The sequence below is a fragment of the Catharus ustulatus genome, chromosome 7 (assembly GCF_009819885.2).
Source record: "Catharus ustulatus isolate bCatUst1 chromosome 7, bCatUst1.pri.v2, whole genome shotgun sequence".
Classification (NCBI taxonomy): Eukaryota; Metazoa; Chordata; class Aves; order Passeriformes; family Turdidae; genus Catharus; species Catharus ustulatus.
In genome coordinates, this window is record NC_046227.1 from 17,082,299 (window position 1) to 17,099,082 (window position 16,784).

Here is a 16,784-nt window from a genome sequence, read left to right on the forward strand (position 1 = left end):
ATTTCCAGCCCGGTGGTGCCGTGGCCCTCAGCTGTCATTCCCAGAACAGGTGCTGTAAATCCATACCCTCTGGGTATATTTTGGCAGCAGCCTGGTGAGGTAGCACAGCCCCCTCTGAAGAGACCTCAGAGGTGCTTTGTGCGTGTCTCCATCTGTACAAGTGCAGCAGGAGCATGATGAAGGTCCACTGCATCCTCCTCATCGCCACAGGTAAAGGTGTTCCAGCCATTGCCTTGAAGGGGGGTTGTCAACTTCCAGAGCGTGTGAGACCAGGGCTTTGCATGAACAGCATGAGCAAGCATGTGTTCCAAGAGCAGCCTGTCCTACTGGTCAGGTTCTATGAACACACCAAATTACTTAAAGGAAAAAGCTTTGGAGCGCATTAATAGCAGCTCAGATATTTGTAATTTCAGGTAACAGGTATTTTGAACTGAGAACTTTGTGTTTAATTTTTTTTTTCTCTCTGCAATCTTTTTTTTTCATGCTCTCGTTAGCCCCAGTGCTACATGTGTTTCAAAATACGTGAAAGGATCTAGCAAGCATGGCATGGAATGTGAAAAATCATTATAATGAGTTTCATTAAGTTGTGGGGTGACTGACAAGGAAGTAGAATTGATTGGCAGCTGCCTGTGTTGTACTGAGATAATTCTTTGTAAACTGTCCCTTAAAAGAATAAATATTTTGTGATCCTAAAAGCTTTTCAGAACATTCAAGCAGAATACTAAATTCCCAAGCCACACCAGAAGGGAGCAAATGTGAAAGGATTTTAATTGGATTAATAAAGCATAGAGCTTCAATTAGATGTGATGCTGTAATCATAACTTAAAAATTGAAAGATGTCTCCTGCCTACCCTGGCTCAGCCTCCTGGTAGGGGGAGCAAACATTACCTGTCTGCAACAGACAGCTTTTCTCATTGCATCCAAGTATTTTAATATAATCTCATGGCAGGACAAGGCCAAGGCAGAATCCTTCGCAATCTCAGCTATATAGAAGGAGCTGATGAAAAGTCGATAGGAAACCAGCACAAATCCTAGCTAGGTTGGAGTCAGAAGCAAAATTATTGTTGATTTCTGTGGCCCAGGATTCAACAGAAAGGGAGAGACAAGGGTGCAATTTGCCAAAAATGCCTGCAGTGAGGCTGAACTGTTCTGCTCCCTCTCACTACCTTTAAGAGGGGGGATATACAAAAACACCCCCAAGCACCCCTTCCATTTGCTTTCTTCCCCTGTAATAGGGAAGCAGCTACGATCTGAGGACATCGTGTGCCTGCTCCTTCTGCCACAGGCTCTCTGGACACAGGGCCCCTCTGTATTCCAGTGCCCTTGCCCCTTGCCAGTGCAGTGCCCTGCACAGGCACTCTGAAGGCTCCACTGGAGCCATTTTCACTGGTGAAATCTTTCTTCCAAGCTCCTTGGCACAGCATGGCCAAGTCATGCTGGGCAGCCTGTGGGCAGAGCTGTCCATGGACCTATCCCACTCAGTGAGTGGTTTCCTTCTTGGACCACCTGCACAACCTGAGCAGCTCCTGCTGTAGAGAGGAGCTCCTGCTCCACTGAGATTGTGGATGCAGGGAGTCTGGGTGGTGATGCCTTCTCAATGAGTGGTGTGCTTGGCCTCTCCTTTCCTGTTACTGTCACAGGAAGGTTTGTGGAATTGAAAGTGGAAATTGGGAATCCCTGAGACAGGATATTTTCTGTGTTCAACTGCCCATGAGTACTGCATGTTAGCACAGTTTCAGGCTGGAAGACTCCTAATGTTCAGTCTGATGTTCAGGATCCTGCCTATTTGGATTTGTTCACCTCCTGTTTGGAGGCCATTTCACAGGGAGCACTTGGTGATACCCCCACCAGCAGCTCTCCTGCCAGCATTTCCCCCATGCCAGCCCCAGGCTGACGGTGTGTCGCTGTTCCCTGCCCCTTCTGACTGGCGTCCCCTCTGCTGTTGTGCAGCTGGGCTGGCCCTGTGCTACGAGGACGAGACTCGGCTGGTGGACGACCTGTTCAGTAACTACAACAAGGTGGTGCGGCCCGTGGAGGATCACCGGGACGCCGTGGTGGTCACCGTGGGGCTGCAGCTCATCCAGCTCATCAGCGTGGTACGGTACCTGCTGCTGCCTCATGGCACAGTCAGCCAAATGCTGCTCTTTTTCTAAGGAAACAGCTTTTATCCTTTAATCCTGATGCTTGCTGATACTGCCTTCTTTTTTTTCTTTCTTTCTTTTTTTTTTTAAGGATGAAGTAAATCAGATTGTGACAACCAACGTCCGCCTGAAACAGGTAACTAAATATTCTTAACCATTTAATCTAATTCAAATAAATGCACTGGACACAGTCAGGAATTAACTATGGTCATACTTTCAGGGGCAATGTGAGCAGTTGGGTCAAATAGCAGACCATTTCTTCTTACTGAGATCTTAAGAAAAAAGTGCTCTAGATGCTAAGAGTCTTAAGCATTTAGAGTTGTATTTCAAATGGTTGGTTTCTGATATATTTATCTTTGTATTATTTTCTTTTGGAGTTCTGGGTTTTTTTTTATAAGCTTCTTAAACCAAAATTCAAGTTAATGTGAAAAATGAGCTGGGGGTCCCACTCCCATATGCTTATGCTTACCTGCATGTCCCAAAGCAAGGGAGGAGCTGCTTCTGGGAAGTACTCAAACTAACCCCAGTGCTGGGAGAGGCTCTCAGGGGCTGAAATCTTCCCTCTTTAGCAATGGACCGACGTCAACCTCAGATGGAATCCAGATGACTACGGTGGCGTAAAAAAAATCCGCATCCCCTCAGATGATATCTGGCGGCCAGACCTTGTTCTTTACAACAAGTAAGGGGTGCCAGCTGCCGAGGGAGGGAGGGAGGGAGGAGGAGCTCTGCCTTGTGGCACCACTTTGGTGGGACAGTTTTCCCATGACATCTGCTCCAGCGGGCACAATTCCTCAGAGGAAGCTTCTCCAGGAGCAGGCACTGGGGAGTCATTTGACCTGCAGCCAGAGAAATCCTTTTGTGACTGTGGTGATCATGCTGCTCATATTGCCTTTAATGTCCTTGTTCCTTCTGCAGTGCAGACGGTGATTTTGCCATTGTAAAATACACCAAAGTCCTTCTGGAGCACACAGGTCGGATCACCTGGACACCACCAGCTATTTTTAAGAGTTACTGTGAAATTATAGTCACACACTTCCCATTTGACCAGCAGAACTGCAGTATGAAGTTGGGAACTTGGACATATGATGGTACAATGGTTGTTATTAACCCGGTAAGGAAGGAGTTTGCAACTGGGAAAAGCAGCAAAGACCTGCACATGTTTTTAGAGAAATCTCAGCTTTAGAATGGAATATAACCTAGTTTTGACTGGAAAAACAAACCTAGCTGTAAAAATTCTCATTTGTACATCTAGCATAAGATTTCCTGGTTTGGCTCCTAAATTCTGCTTACATATTATCCCTGTGCCCTAACAATCTCCTGTCTGTCCTCTGGCAGCTTTTCACCACTTTTTATGGTGCTGCCTGTTCTGCTTCTGATGTCTTCTTGGGTTTGGGTTTTTTTTTTGAGAGGGTACATTTTCTCTGCTCATGACTTTCCATTGCCAAAGACTCCTTCCCTGTTCCCTCAGGTATGTCTCCTATCTGCAATATTTTTTTCAGTCTACCATCCCTGACTGTTTCTGCAAAATATTTAGTTGAATGCTGTGTAGAGGCTGATATTCTAAGGAAAAACAACATATATGAGAGCTGTTTGCTCACCAAAAAAAACCCAAAAAACCCCACGAAGTGCATGAATTATTTGGAATCCTGTTCCTGAGCCAAACCTGCCAAATTTTGATTTGGTTCAGAATACCTGATACTAAGAATCGGTTTGGGTGTTTTGCTGCCAGGAGAGTGATCGTCCAGATCTGAGTAACTTCATGGAGAGTGGGGAGTGGGTGATGAAGGATTACCGTGGCTGGAAGCACTGGGTGTACTATGCCTGCTGCCCTGACACCCCCTACCTGGACATCACCTACCACTTCCTCATGCAACGCCTGCCTCTCTACTTCATTGTGAACGTCATCATCCCCTGCCTGCTCTTCTCCTTTTTGACAGGGTTAGTTTTTTACCTACCCACAGATTCAGGTATGTGAATTTATTCATTCTACTTCCATAGAAATTGCTCTTCTAAGTAGTTGCTGAGAAATTCCCAGTATTTGAAATCATCAGCCAACTTGAAGGCCAGTGCATACTAAAATCTGACATTTCCACTGAAATTAATGGCTTTAAATATTCTGCAAAAAATGATAAATGCTGAAAACTGAAACTGTTGGTATAAATAAACTTCGGTGCTTTCCCACAGAAATTGCTGACTATCCAGTTAACTTCTGCAAACTAAAGATTTAACTGGGTAATTTTTATGTTTTCCCATAGTAGTCAGTGTGTTAATATGTCCTGCAGTAAATGAGCACACAGGGGTGACAGAGGCCCTTCTGCACTGTGTCAGAGCAGAGAGCTCGTTACGTGCTCACACACATTACCTTGTGTGACACAGAGTAATCCTGACCTGTTCTGGCCTCCTTTGTCTCTGCTGAGCCACTCATCTTCTCTGCAACCATTTTCTCTGCTTCATTCTTTTTGCCTTTTGTCAGCTTTTCATACCACTTAATTTTAGTGTAAGCCCCTTCATATGAAATATTTTATGCATTTTTTGAGTGGAAAAGTTCCTACAAAGTTGAACTGGATTTAAAAAACAGTGTCAATAATGTTTTGGACACCCTTCATGGCAAGGAGATCTCGCATAGCAACTGACCTGATGTCAGATGTGATTTTAGTCCGCTCTGTCAACCCAGAGACAAAGAGTAAGGGAAGCAAACTTTCAGAAGACTGTGGGGCAATAATCAGGTGCATACATATGCTGCATTGTTCAAAATGCAGAGCCCACAGGATGCTCCTAACAAGTAAAAATATCCACCACCCACACCTCAGCCCAGTCATTCCTGGTAATTCCTACCTTAGTGCCAGAGCTGATGCTGTTAGGCTCTCGGGTTTGCCCAGCCTACTGGAAGCTTTGGATGCTGGCAGAGATGATAGCACTGCAAATGCACACAGGTGTTTGTGTAACATCTCTCACCCACATCCTGCTTCTCAAATAAATGCTCTCTGCACTGAATGATAGGAGCAGCAATGATTTTGGGGGACTTTTTATGACAGGTGAGAAGATGACTCTCAGCATCTCTGTCCTGCTGTCTTTGACTGTGTTCCTGCTGGTCATCGTGGAGCTGATTCCCTCCACCTCCAGCGCAGTGCCTCTGATCGGCAAGTACATGCTGTTTACCATGGTGTTTGTCATCGCTTCGATCATCATCACCGTCATCGTCATCAACACCCACCACCGCTCCCCCAGCACACACACCATGCCCCACTGGGTCAGGAAGGTGAGCTCTGCGCCTTGCCACGCTGGCTGGTTTCCACTTAATGCTTCATATTTTATTGGCAGGTTTTCTCATAAAAGTCAAAAAGGATTGGGTAAGTAAATGCATCATGGTAAAGGTCTCTAGGCACTAGAGCCAGTGTTTACTACTTTGCTGTGCATAAAGTCAGCAAGATTGCTAAAGTGCTCCTTTAAGTAACAGTATTGTCCACTGTGGTAGATTCTTGCAGGGAACAGATGAGACAAAACATAGGCAGCTAAAGGTAGGGAACAGGGAAAAGAAAATGTCCATCTGGACTCAAATTACATACCCTGGTCTAATTCTCTAATTCTGACTGCAAGGCACTGCTGCCGCCAGCCTGCATGAGTGCAGAGCACAAAGGCTACTGGGAATACCTGAGTTCAGCATCCCATTTTGCAAAAGATGATTTAGCAAAAGCTAAAAAATCTTCTCTGTACTTTTCCAGTATACACTTTCTCTGCAGCCCTTGGGAGATCCTTGTACAGGAGTCTAAATGGTAATCATAAGATGGAGAAAATCTTGGTTGTCTGTCATTACAAGTTCTTTGCCAGGGAGACAGTATCAAAGATCATCTGATTTATTCAGTAATCCTTGCTGTTTTGAAGCCTGCCTGTGTTTGTACTAAACCATGACATGAAAGGAGATTTTTCTGTGTATTTCTAATTATACTTTTAAGGTTACAGCTTATATTGGATTCCCTCTGCACCACAAACAATCCCTGCAGAAGGGAAATTTCAACAGGAAACGCTGGATGTGCTTAACATTGCTCTGGCAGCAAGCCTCTGTCACTCCAAAGAAATTTACTGTAAACCTTATATGCCTGTATAGGAAACATTCATAATAGCAAAATCAAACCTAAGTAGCCAAAAGAGTTTCTTTGTAGATCATTCTTCAAGTCAGCTTGTAGGCAATGTGTTTCAAGTTAGATGAGAAGGCTGGAGCTCTGGCTGAGGATCCCTTCCCACTTCATGAGTGGGTGTCGGGTGCATGGCAGAGGAAATGGTTTTCACAAAACGTGTTGGGGAAATGGTTTTCACAAAACGTGCTGCAGGCTGCGGGTGAGTCCCTGTGCCCGGGACACGAGGCTGACAAAAGCCCCAGTGTAGCTAAGGCGTGGGCTGTGACATAGCTGGAGAGGGGATCAGTAGCAGACCCAGCACGGGAAGCGATCTGGGAGGGAGAGGCTTGTCTTTGTTCAGCGTACAGCTGCAGCTGTAACACAGCCCCACAGAGCAGTGACTGTCATCTTCTCCCTTTGTTTTCAGATCTTTATTGACACGATCCCAAATGTCATGTTTTTCTCTACAATGAAACGACCATCAAGAGACAAACAAGACAAAAATATTTTTGCAGAAGATATTGATATCTCTGACATTTCTGGGAAGTCAGGTTCTATGCCTGTCAACTTCTACTCCCCGCTTACCAAAAACCCAGATGTGAAAAATGCTATAGAGGGAATCAAATACATTGCAGAAACGATGAAATCGGACCAAGAAGCCAGTAATGTAAGGCATTTTTTTGTGCATGATTCATTTCTAGCTTTCAAGTTGCTACATCTTACTTTTTTGGCAAAATATCCCTGCCTTACAAAAACACTCCAAGCCCTGGCTTGGCTCTAGAAGTGGACAGTCTTCTTCCCTTAATGGAGTCAACAAGGAGCAACAAATAATTGTCACAGATGTTAATTTAATAGTGGCTTCCCAAAATAATAGAAAAGGGAAAAGTGTCAGTGCTAAGGTTTTCTCATGTGATATGTGAAGCTGTAGAGATGGAGTGTCTGTGAGTAGGAAACCAGTTTCAAGAACTGTAAGCAAGTTCCAAACCACATTTCTTCTGTCTCCCACTCAGGCATCTTGCCCCTGTGGTAAATAAGATCCTATTGCTTTTGAAAACCTGGGAAGCAAGCCAAACTCCAAAAGATTAGTAGTGTCTTCTGAGAAGTGTTAAATGTAACTTACAAATTATATTTCCAATTTTGATAAAGTTATGTTTTATTCCTGAATACTACAAGTAGTCCCTCCAAATGAAGTATGTCATGAACTACTCTGATTACTGACTTTTTCCACATTGCAAGCCAAAGGAAGGATAAAAGCATATAGAGTCACACATGGCAGTGTTCCCTAGGAAAACCTAGCTCTGCCTTCTTCTAGCACATTCAGTTCAATTAACCCCTCTTTTATTTCAGCTTTCACAGCTCACACAGCTTTTGCAGGGGTAATCCAGTCCTGGTATTTTACCTTCCTAACTGGTCATAGACCTCTCTTGATGATTTGCAGGCTAGTCTGAAGACAGGGGGGTTCTCTGAGAAAATAATTTGAGCCACACTCTTGAAAAGGAGGTGCTTCCTTCCCACAGACAGGATTTACACCACAGTGTTTGTTCCTGTGACCAAATTCCTGGAGCATGTGAAATGGCTCTGGCTGTAGTTTCATGTTCCCCGTGACTCCTTTGCCTCTCTGCAGACAAATTGTTGTCTTCAGCAGGGCTGGCGTGGCTTCAACATCTCTGGGCTTCACTTCCTCCTTGGCTTACAGGGAGGGTCTTCAGGTTACCAGCAAATGCCCCGTTCGGAAGTGGAGCCCAGCTGTTTGTGTCATCTGGGCACTATTGATATATCACTTCCAGGTGGTTTCAAAAGTCAAGTTCCCTGAATAAACTGAAGGTTGTGGCTTCTGAAGGCTGTCACTTCAGTGCATTCACTTCTGAATCACCTCAAAGCAGTATTCATTATCAGTGTACTCTAGATAAATCACAACAGCCCCTTCTGCTTGTGGGAGAACCAAGGCACAAGCAGAAAGTGCTTTAGGCCAGCCCATGTCACTCCTTAAAGGTGGAGTTACTGGGTGGAAATCATGAGCCCTGCTGGACTTGGTGCCCTGCCCTCTGCACACTCTTACTGTGCTGGGTTCCCACCAAAAGCATCCAGGGAAAAGGTACAGAGCAAGTGGTTCATGGTGTCCCACAACTGCAAAAAAAAAACTAATGGAACTACCAAGAAGGTTTTACAAGACATTAGAGTATATATAAAGCAGGGATTAGGGTTAAATTAATAGGAATTGCCTAGATATCCCAACAGAACAAAAAAGCAATAGGAAAACAAAAGTTTGTTGGGTCAAACTAAGTGTTTTGCTTTCAAGATTTTAAACTCTCTTTCAAAAGCAACAATTGGCCAAACAATAAAGTTTTCCAACATTTTTTAAAATTAAATTCTTCAGCAAATTGCCAGGCTTCCTGATTAGTTCAGCATTGAAACTTGTACTTCTAGGTTGCTTCAGCTTTCTTAACCACTGACCTGCTTTTGAGAAGAAAATGAGCATTTTTGCATAGCAATAATTGCACTTATTGAAGCTCCTTCCCCTTGCTCAAGACAGTAAATTACAAGAATGCTGTAACAAACAGGGCTCTGCAGAGATTTTACCATCTCCTTTGTTTCTTTCCCAGGCTGCAGAAGAATGGAAGTTTGTTGCAATGGTGCTTGATCATCTCCTCCTTGGCATATTTATGCTAGTTTGTTTTATAGGAACATTAGCTGTATTTGCTGGTCGCCTTATTGAATTAAATCAGCAAGGATGAACGTCAGCTGGAAACTATTTGCTACCCTGAACATCTGAAAGCATCATAACCATCAAAATCTGGCCAGCCTCTGAAAGGTTCACTGACAGGAATCAGTGACTGCTGGGAAGGAGCAGGGATAATTAAAATGTAAGGCTCCATACTTAGCACTTCTGAGCTGCTGCTCAGTAGCATTTAATTGCTGAAAAGAAACACTTGCATTATTGGTAAACTTGAATGGTTGATAGCCATTCAGAGGTTTTCATCAATTTTACCCTTTATTAAATATGGTAATGTATTAATTAGACTGTCTGACTTTGTAAGCAACAGATACTATTCCAGTGAAGCCAATAGCAGTGTAATAAGCTTTAGCTGAGCTGCAAATCTGTACCAACTTTAGCATTCAAGCTGGTTTTAATATCTGCTCTGTGGCTTTTGTATTAGCAGGGTCACCCCTCTGATAACACCAGATATAACCATCAGAAATTTCTCAGACTCCATGCTTCAGTACTTGATTTTCATGCACAAATCTGGATTAACTGACTCTACCCATAGAAGCTCTTGCTGCAGCAAAGAGGAGAGACTTGTTCTTTACTGTGGGAAGGATCCAACCTCTTCCTAGGATAATCTCCATATTCAGCCTGGTCTGCTTTTGGAAGGCTTGTTTCCACTCAGCATTTGGAGTGATGGCTAGTGTGGGTGCACCTTCAAACTCGGGGGTGTTTATTTGAACACAATTCTCTCCGTTTGCGGAAAGCTGTCCCCTGCCGTGCAGAAACAGAGCTGAGCTCCAGCCCCAGGGCCATAGGCAGGGAGGCACGGAGCCCAGCTGTGCCGCCGTGCTGACCCGGCGGCAGCCGCCGGGAGCGGCCCCAGCGCGGCCCAAAACTTGGGCAGCAGCTCTCTCTGGTGGCCAAAGCAAAGCACTGCTGCTCTGCCGAACCGCCGCGCTTTGTTTACTCCAGGTTTGACCTCGGCAAGAAGCCTCTCTGCGTTTCAGTAATGCGGTGTGGCAATACCACCAGTGCTGCCTCTTCTTCTCAAAAATAAATAAGGATATAGGTGGGGCAACTGCGACAAGTTACTCATCTTTTCCAGCTGGTTGTCCAAGCCAAGAGCACTACTTTGCTAACAGCTGTAAACAATTTGCTGTGAGTTTAGTAAAATAATTCATATTCTGTTAATGCTCTACAGAAGTGTGTCATGCCTGCAGAGGACAGCAATTTGAAGCACTATAGGGAAAATGAGGCACTTGAGCAACACTCCCAGCATTGCGTAGTGTTTGCTGGACGAGATTGTGGTGAGCTGCAGTCTTAAGCAAACAGTTTGTCGGGAGTAATCGATCACTTGTAGCACTCTGCTCCCCTCTTATGGTTTAAAGCATGGTAATCTTTGCCTCCCTGGATGATCATTAACCCTGTAAGCAAAGGAAAAGATGTATTGCTCGGTGACACCTCTGCTGACAGGGAATGTTCACTGCAGCTGGGTTTATCTCCAGTGGGAGCTCCAGCTCCCAGCCCTTGGGGACAGTCAGCAGCTCCCTGCTCAAGATGAGCGAAGCTGCAGTGTAATGGTGTCTGGAACTTAATTTGAGAGCCTGTGACTGGCACTAAAATTGACAAAACAATCCTCTTAGAGTAGCATGTGCTTCAATCTTAGCATTAAAAATAAGCATCAAGTAACAAGATTCATGGTGAGCATCCACGGTATCTTTGTTCAGCTTCCCCAAGGCAGATCTGAGTCTTGGCCTCCAAATTCCCCCTATTTGTGTGCCAGAGTGTGTGCATGTGTGTGCCTGCCTGCCTGCTTCTCCAGCTCTCCTTAGAGGTACCAGTGCTTTCCTTCCACTTCCTCAGAAAAAGGTTTGAAACTATTTATTCAAAATTTTTCATTTGTGATGGTTTGACCTGTCTTACAGGCACAGCAAATCTTCTGCCTTTCTGTCACTTTGACTCTTGATGAGCTTGTTGTGTCTCAAAAGATGTGACAGCAGGCAAAAATAAATGCTAACAACTTCCCTTCTTAGGTTGTAGATTCTGGGCATTGTGCTCTGACTCTCCAAACAGGGTTCTCCAAGCATCCAATAAGCACGTGTTTTTCTTTTTTTTTTTGCTTTGCTTTGAATAGAGACTGTACCAGCCTCTATTTTCTCTTCCTACATCACCTTTATGATACATTTTTCTTGCATACCACCTGTATACCACTAAGATCCCCTGTATCCATCTACTGACAGAATACCCTTACCTACCTGCAGACTACCTCTTCTCAACTGCTACTGTCCTTTTAATGTCAGCCCCTCCTAAAAAAGTAGCTTTGGATGTTGTAAATGTTTTGTCTCAGTCACAGATAATCCGCTGTCCACATGTAAGTATGTACAGTCTAATGATTTCTCATTTACAGCTCTGTAGCCCCTCCTTGCAACCTTAACACTAAACTCTCCTCTCTCCTACGTGGGTTGAATCAGCAGCCCCAGGGAGATGACCCTGGGTAACACTCTGCAACCCACACATGCATCTCTGCTCCCTCCTTGCCTTAAACAGGCATATTTCAGCCCGGAGCTTCAACTAACAAATCTCACAATAAGCAAAGCAAGAAGCAGGCATCCTACACTCATTGTTAAATTTCTCTGATAAGTATAAAAAAATAATGACATGCAAACACCATGGTGCTGAAGTAAGCAGACATCATTTAAATGAAGGCAGACCAGGGGCATCTGGGTGGGAAGGTGTCACTTTTACAGTGATAGTACCTGGAGCAGTTAACTTGTCCCTCTTTTCACTGCCATCTTCTTGCTACTAAAGCTGCTTTTCTTCACTTTGAACTTGTTGATAGCACCCTATTTATGTCATTAATAGAACAGCTTCCTGGAATGTCTCCATCTTTTTCAGTTTGATTCTCTTTCCAGTTTTCAAACCATTTGTCAGTTAACTTTCCCCTTCCTATCCGTTTAGCTGACCTTAGCTACAGTAGAGATGTGCCATGGATATTTGCTCTCAGAGATGCAGTCACTCCCAAATCTCTTTCCTCTTTGGCACTTGTGCTGTTCAGGAGACCTGACTCTTCCGAGAGGGTTATTTGAATTTTTAAAGTCCCTTATGTTGCACCAGCTCCAAGGGAGCGGTTTCACCTCTGCATGAGTCAGTAATCAGAACAGGCTGCTGCTCTGCATCGTCTCCAGACAGCTGAGCTGAACTCAATGTCCTTATTCTGTCTTTTCAGCCAGTTGGATCTTGGCTTTGTAAAATTTAGTTGAGCTGATCAAGAGAGAGAACAGAAAAATTACACTCGCTGAACTCCAAGCACTTGATTATGAGCTTGTGTATGCCAGGTGTGATCATTCATCTACCACCAGTGCTTGGGTCCCACAGCCTCCTTCACTCTGAGAGGTTTTTTTTTTTCAATCAGATTATTGTTTCAGGCAATTGTAAGACAGTTTAAGTATTCTTTTTTTCTTTTTCCAGGATATAAGTTGCTGCCAACCTCCTTGCTGTGGCAGTTTCCCCAGAGAAGTGTGAAAGCAGTGTGAGTTTCATCAGCGTGCTGACTCAGCAGTTCCTGTTTCCACAGCTGAGGCAAACCACAGCGAGTAGGGACAGCAGGGCGAGAGAGAATGTGTAACACAGGACCCACATAAGTGCATAAACACTGTGCTTCTGGTGGAGAAAGGGAGTACATTACCTCCCTGAGAGGTTTGTTTTCTGATATGGTGACAGGCAAGATATCACCTTTAAAGTCACTGACAGTTTAGCACATTAGAAATGCTTTTGACTTTGGAATTTTAGAAGGTTGCTGTCCTTGGCTCCAGCCACAAGACCTCACCTTTTCATATGTTTATTAGTGCTAGATAAATTCTAGTACCACCTCCAGGCCACTAGGTATGCTGCTGGCTATAAATTACCTCTCTCTTTTAAAAATTGTGACACTGATACAAAGTCTTTCAAGCTTCTATCACCTGAAGGTTGCACAGACACTGACTTTTAACAAAGCTCTGGAGCACTGGTCTCTTTCTGTAATTCAAATCCCTAAACCAGAAAAGGTAATCATGCACTGCTTTGCATGAGTCTCTGTAATGATCATACTTCAGTATACAGTACCCAATAAAGTATAAGACTCTCACAGCTGGAAAAGAGCCAACCTGTAGGCAAGCATTTCCATGCTCACTGTGGGAGCCATGCTGAGTCCTGCTGGCTGCAGGTGGGTTATCTACACCAAGGACAGGACAATTTCCCTTGTTACCATGCAACAGGCTAGCCTGACCAGCAGACGGAAGTCCAAAGGGGTTTGTAGGCTACAGCATCATAGTGATGATGGATTACTCAGTGGATTCCCCATAAAGGGATAATGCTTTCCTAGCAAGGGTTGTAACCATTTCCTGTTATCCCAGCACAGACCTCCCATTGCAGCTCATCTTCCCAACTCCTAAAAGCTGAGCAGATCTGTATCAGTGTTTGCTATTTATCCCATATGGAGCCTGGAACAAACACATCACATGGTATTCCCCCAGCATGTAGACAAGAGGAAGCTGCTTGCCTGATACGTGACTTTTCAGCTAACCAATGACCCAAATGCAGTTTGCCGTGCTTAGGAACCTCATGTGGATTTCTGACCCTCTTTAGAGAGCTTTGGGACTGTAAAGACAGTAAACACAGAATACCTGCAGTTTTACTGTTTGTAAGCACTGAAATTTTTGCTTGCAAGCTAATCTACATTGCATGCAGAGGTCAGAAAAGGGTATGCATAAAAATTGTGCCACTTCTTGTGTTTGTCTTGTAATGCTTCAAGTATACAATGACACAGAAACAGAGAAATGACCTACATAAAAGCCTGGCAAGGTCTCCAGCCTTCCACTGAAGACAGCACAGTAATGCCATTGCTCTTATGACAGCATGTCTCACCATAATGCTGTGCCTTCAGGCAACTGCTCATCTCCTGGTGGAAACATGAAAGTAAGTTGCAGCAGGTTAACTTAGCGCACAGCTTACTCAGTCTTTGACCTTGCTGGGACACGTTGCTGCAAGTGAATCAAGAGTGCATTTCAATTCTTCAGGACATCTGTCCCTAACATTTTTATTTTAGATAACAGTGTTATATAGCTGCTGAGCTGGACCATGTCTACCCATGGAGTAAACAAAAACCATCTGAACACCTCCAAAATGTGAAATCCTGCGGAGACAAAAGCATGTGAGATCAATGTTGGCTCAAACAGACACTCAGGACACAGTTCTTGCACTTCAAACTTTACTCCTATCTGCATAAGCTACTCTATTACATATACTTGGGCATTTTTCCATCCAAAACCTCAGGGTTGGACATCAAAACACTAACAGAAATTTTGTTTCTAGAAAACTTAGTCAAGCTGAGGGGGAAAAGAGAGCAGAATCTATTGCTTGCCTGGCAAAGCAATCTCTGCGTGAGTTAACTGAGGAATGAAACACAAATACCTTCTGGGGCATCCTGCAGAGAGAGGTAATTGACCTTCCCACATCTCAGTATACCGCAAACCTTAACAGGGAAAAAGCAAGCACCTCTTTCCCACTGTTTAATTACGCTTCTACTGTACCGTGTGTCTCTGCCTGGTGCCCCGCTATTCCCCAGGCGCCACTGCCCCTTCCCCGCTGGCTGCGGCCAGGGCCGTGGGAGGCAGGTGGGGAACACAGGGCGTGTGGAGAGAGAGCTCTGCGGCCAAAGGGAGCCCCGGAGCAGGGCCCAGGAAGCAGGGCTGTGCCGAGGGCCGGCAGTGCGGGGCGGCACGGAGAGCAGGGCGGCCCTGCCGTGAGGGATGGCCGGGCAGCTTTGGAACGGGCTGTCCTCGGCACAGACACCAAAGTCACACTTCAGGCCGTGGGCACTTAGGGAGCTGAGCCCATCTCCCTGCAAGAGGGCTGTCTGTAACTCTGTCTGGTGTGAACTCCCGCTGGGCACCGAGCACAGAAGGACGGGGCACGGCCATCACCGGCACCCCGCGGCACCTGGGACGGAGCAGCCACGGGGAGCCCGCTGGGCGGGCGGGCCAAGGGGCACAGCCCCGGGGGCGGGGGCCCGGCCCGGCCGCGCTCTGAGGGGCCGGGGCATGTGCGGCGGCGCGGGCGGCGGGGGAGCGGCGCCCCAGAGCCGCGCCGCGCCGCTTCCTGCCGCTATAAATAGCCGCCCGGCCCAACATGTCCCGGCCGCCGCAGCGGCTGCAGCGCCGCGGGACCCGCCGCGCCCTCCCGCACGGAGCGCGGTAAGGGGGCTGCGGGAGCCGCAGGGCCCCCGGGCGGGGCGGGGGCGGGGGGCTCTGGGGCGGGCAGGGCTCCAGCGCCCGCCGCGCTGGGGCGGCTCGGCACCTCCGGCCCCGCGGGTACAGGGGTCGGGAGCCGAGTCTCTCCTCGTGCCTGTCTGCTCTTTCTCTCTTTTCTTCCAGACTGCTCTGTCTTGGGCTGGACGCGTTCCTCCTGCCTCCCGAAGCCGCGCTGGCAGGCTGGGATCCCTCCCTGCTTCCCCTCTGATCCCCGCTTCCCCCGGGGTTGGGCGCGTGCCCGCCGTGGCGGCTGGCGCTGGCCTGTGGGCGCAGCCCCGGCCCCCGGCAGCTCGGACCGCGCTGCTGCCCGGGCCGCCTGTGCCCGCCTGGCCCGTGTCTGCTGCTGCACAGCCACGGCTGGGCAATCCTGGCTGGCACGTCAGGGCGGGGAGAGCCACGCTGGGGCTGTGGCACACGCAGGGGCCGTGGCACACACCGCTGCCTGCACGTGTGGCACCCACGCAGGGCATCGCTGTGCTGGTCACACACGCAGGTGTTGGTGTTGCAGCCTCCCTCAAGTGCTTTCATCTGCAGCGAATATTGAGGTGGACCGTGTAGTTAGGCTTTATGGTGGAGTCAACAAAGCACGTCTCTGCCTTCTTGAGCTGGCTCCTGGGAGCTTTTTGGAAGGAATCAACTTAGGGAACCTCAAGTAACCAGTCTTCGAGTTTTTAGCTTGTCCTGCACTTTGCCTCTGCTGCTCTAATGGCTGTGTCCAATAACACCTTCTGGAGTGCAGGGCTGTGTGCCTTCTCAGAGAGTAGGTGTTCCTCAGCACCATGTAGCCTGAGTGGCCTCTGAAGTAAACGTGATAACAGCACTTGTGTCTGGCACCAAGGTGTGCATGTTCAGGAACCCACTACGAGCTGCTTCTAAATTACTCCTTTACTCCTCAAGTGCGTTCTCAAAGACAGGGCTGTAACAAGCAGCTGCTCTCATTTTTGACCTCCAGAGGTGTGTTTTGCTTCTCGTTCACACCCTTTTTAACTCTGTCAGCCTTTCCCCTCTGTTTCTTCTGTCCACTAGCTCTTCCAAGCTCAGTTTGGGAGCATGGTGCAGAGACCCTGGAGGCCACGTAAAAAAGACAATGTCCTCTCAGAGCCTCAGCTTGGGAGCCTTGCCTTCAGTGAAGGCAGGAGCCATGGCAGTGCTGCTCTGGCAGTGCACTTTTCCAAGAGCTGTGAAGCACGAGGCAAGCTGAGCTGGCATGTACTTTCCCCTCTGCTGTGAGGGGAAGGAGCAGATGAGGAGGAAATACAGCTGTTCCAGAGCACTTCTGCCCTCTGTCCAGCTGGAGCACGTGAGAGGGGAGACATGCAGAAAGGGAGATTCAGGAAGAGAATATGGGAGGTTGGGGAGGGGCAAGGGGAGAAGAGGAAAGCTACAAATGGAGAGGAAAAGCTCTTTGTTATTTAAAGCTCTGTTTAGCGAGAGCAAGAGCAAATAGCCTAAAATGATGAGATTGTATCTCTTGAGTCCTTGTTACTGTTCCTCCAGAAAGCACTGCTTTTCCTTGCTCAAGTGTTGTGTGTCT

At 46.7% G+C, this 16,784-nt stretch overlaps 1 protein-coding gene across 1 annotated transcript; it reads left to right on the top strand.

The window, feature by feature from the left end:
• Nucleotides 1-1,572: 1,572 nt before the first annotated feature.
• On the top strand, nt 1,573-9,434 carry CHRNA1 (cholinergic receptor nicotinic alpha 1 subunit). The gene is made up of 8 exons (XM_033064892.1): nt 1,573-2,096; nt 2,233-2,277; nt 2,711-2,820; nt 3,057-3,252; nt 3,871-4,108; nt 5,177-5,400; nt 6,684-6,923; nt 8,860-9,434. The coding sequence occupies exons 1-8, from the start codon at nt 1,722-1,724 to the stop codon at nt 8,989-8,991; spliced, it is 1,560 nt and encodes a 519-aa protein (XP_032920783.1). The 5' UTR covers nt 1,573-1,721; the 3' UTR covers nt 8,992-9,434.
• The last annotated feature ends 7,350 nt before the right edge of the window (nt 9,435-16,784 follow it).

Excerpts from the sequence above, each read along its gene's own strand:
- CHRNA1 (XM_033064892.1), top strand. The coding sequence starts at position 1,722 with ATGTTAGCACAGTTTCAGGCTGGAAGACTCCTAATGTTCAGTCTGATG. Across the intron at positions 2,821-3,056 it reads GACCTTGTTCTTTACAACAA|TGCAGACGGTGATTTTGCCA; the intron begins GTAAGGGGTGCC and ends TTCCTTCTGCAG. Across the intron at positions 5,401-6,683 it reads TGCCCCACTGGGTCAGGAAG|ATCTTTATTGACACGATCCC; the intron begins GTGAGCTCTGCG and ends CTTTGTTTTCAG.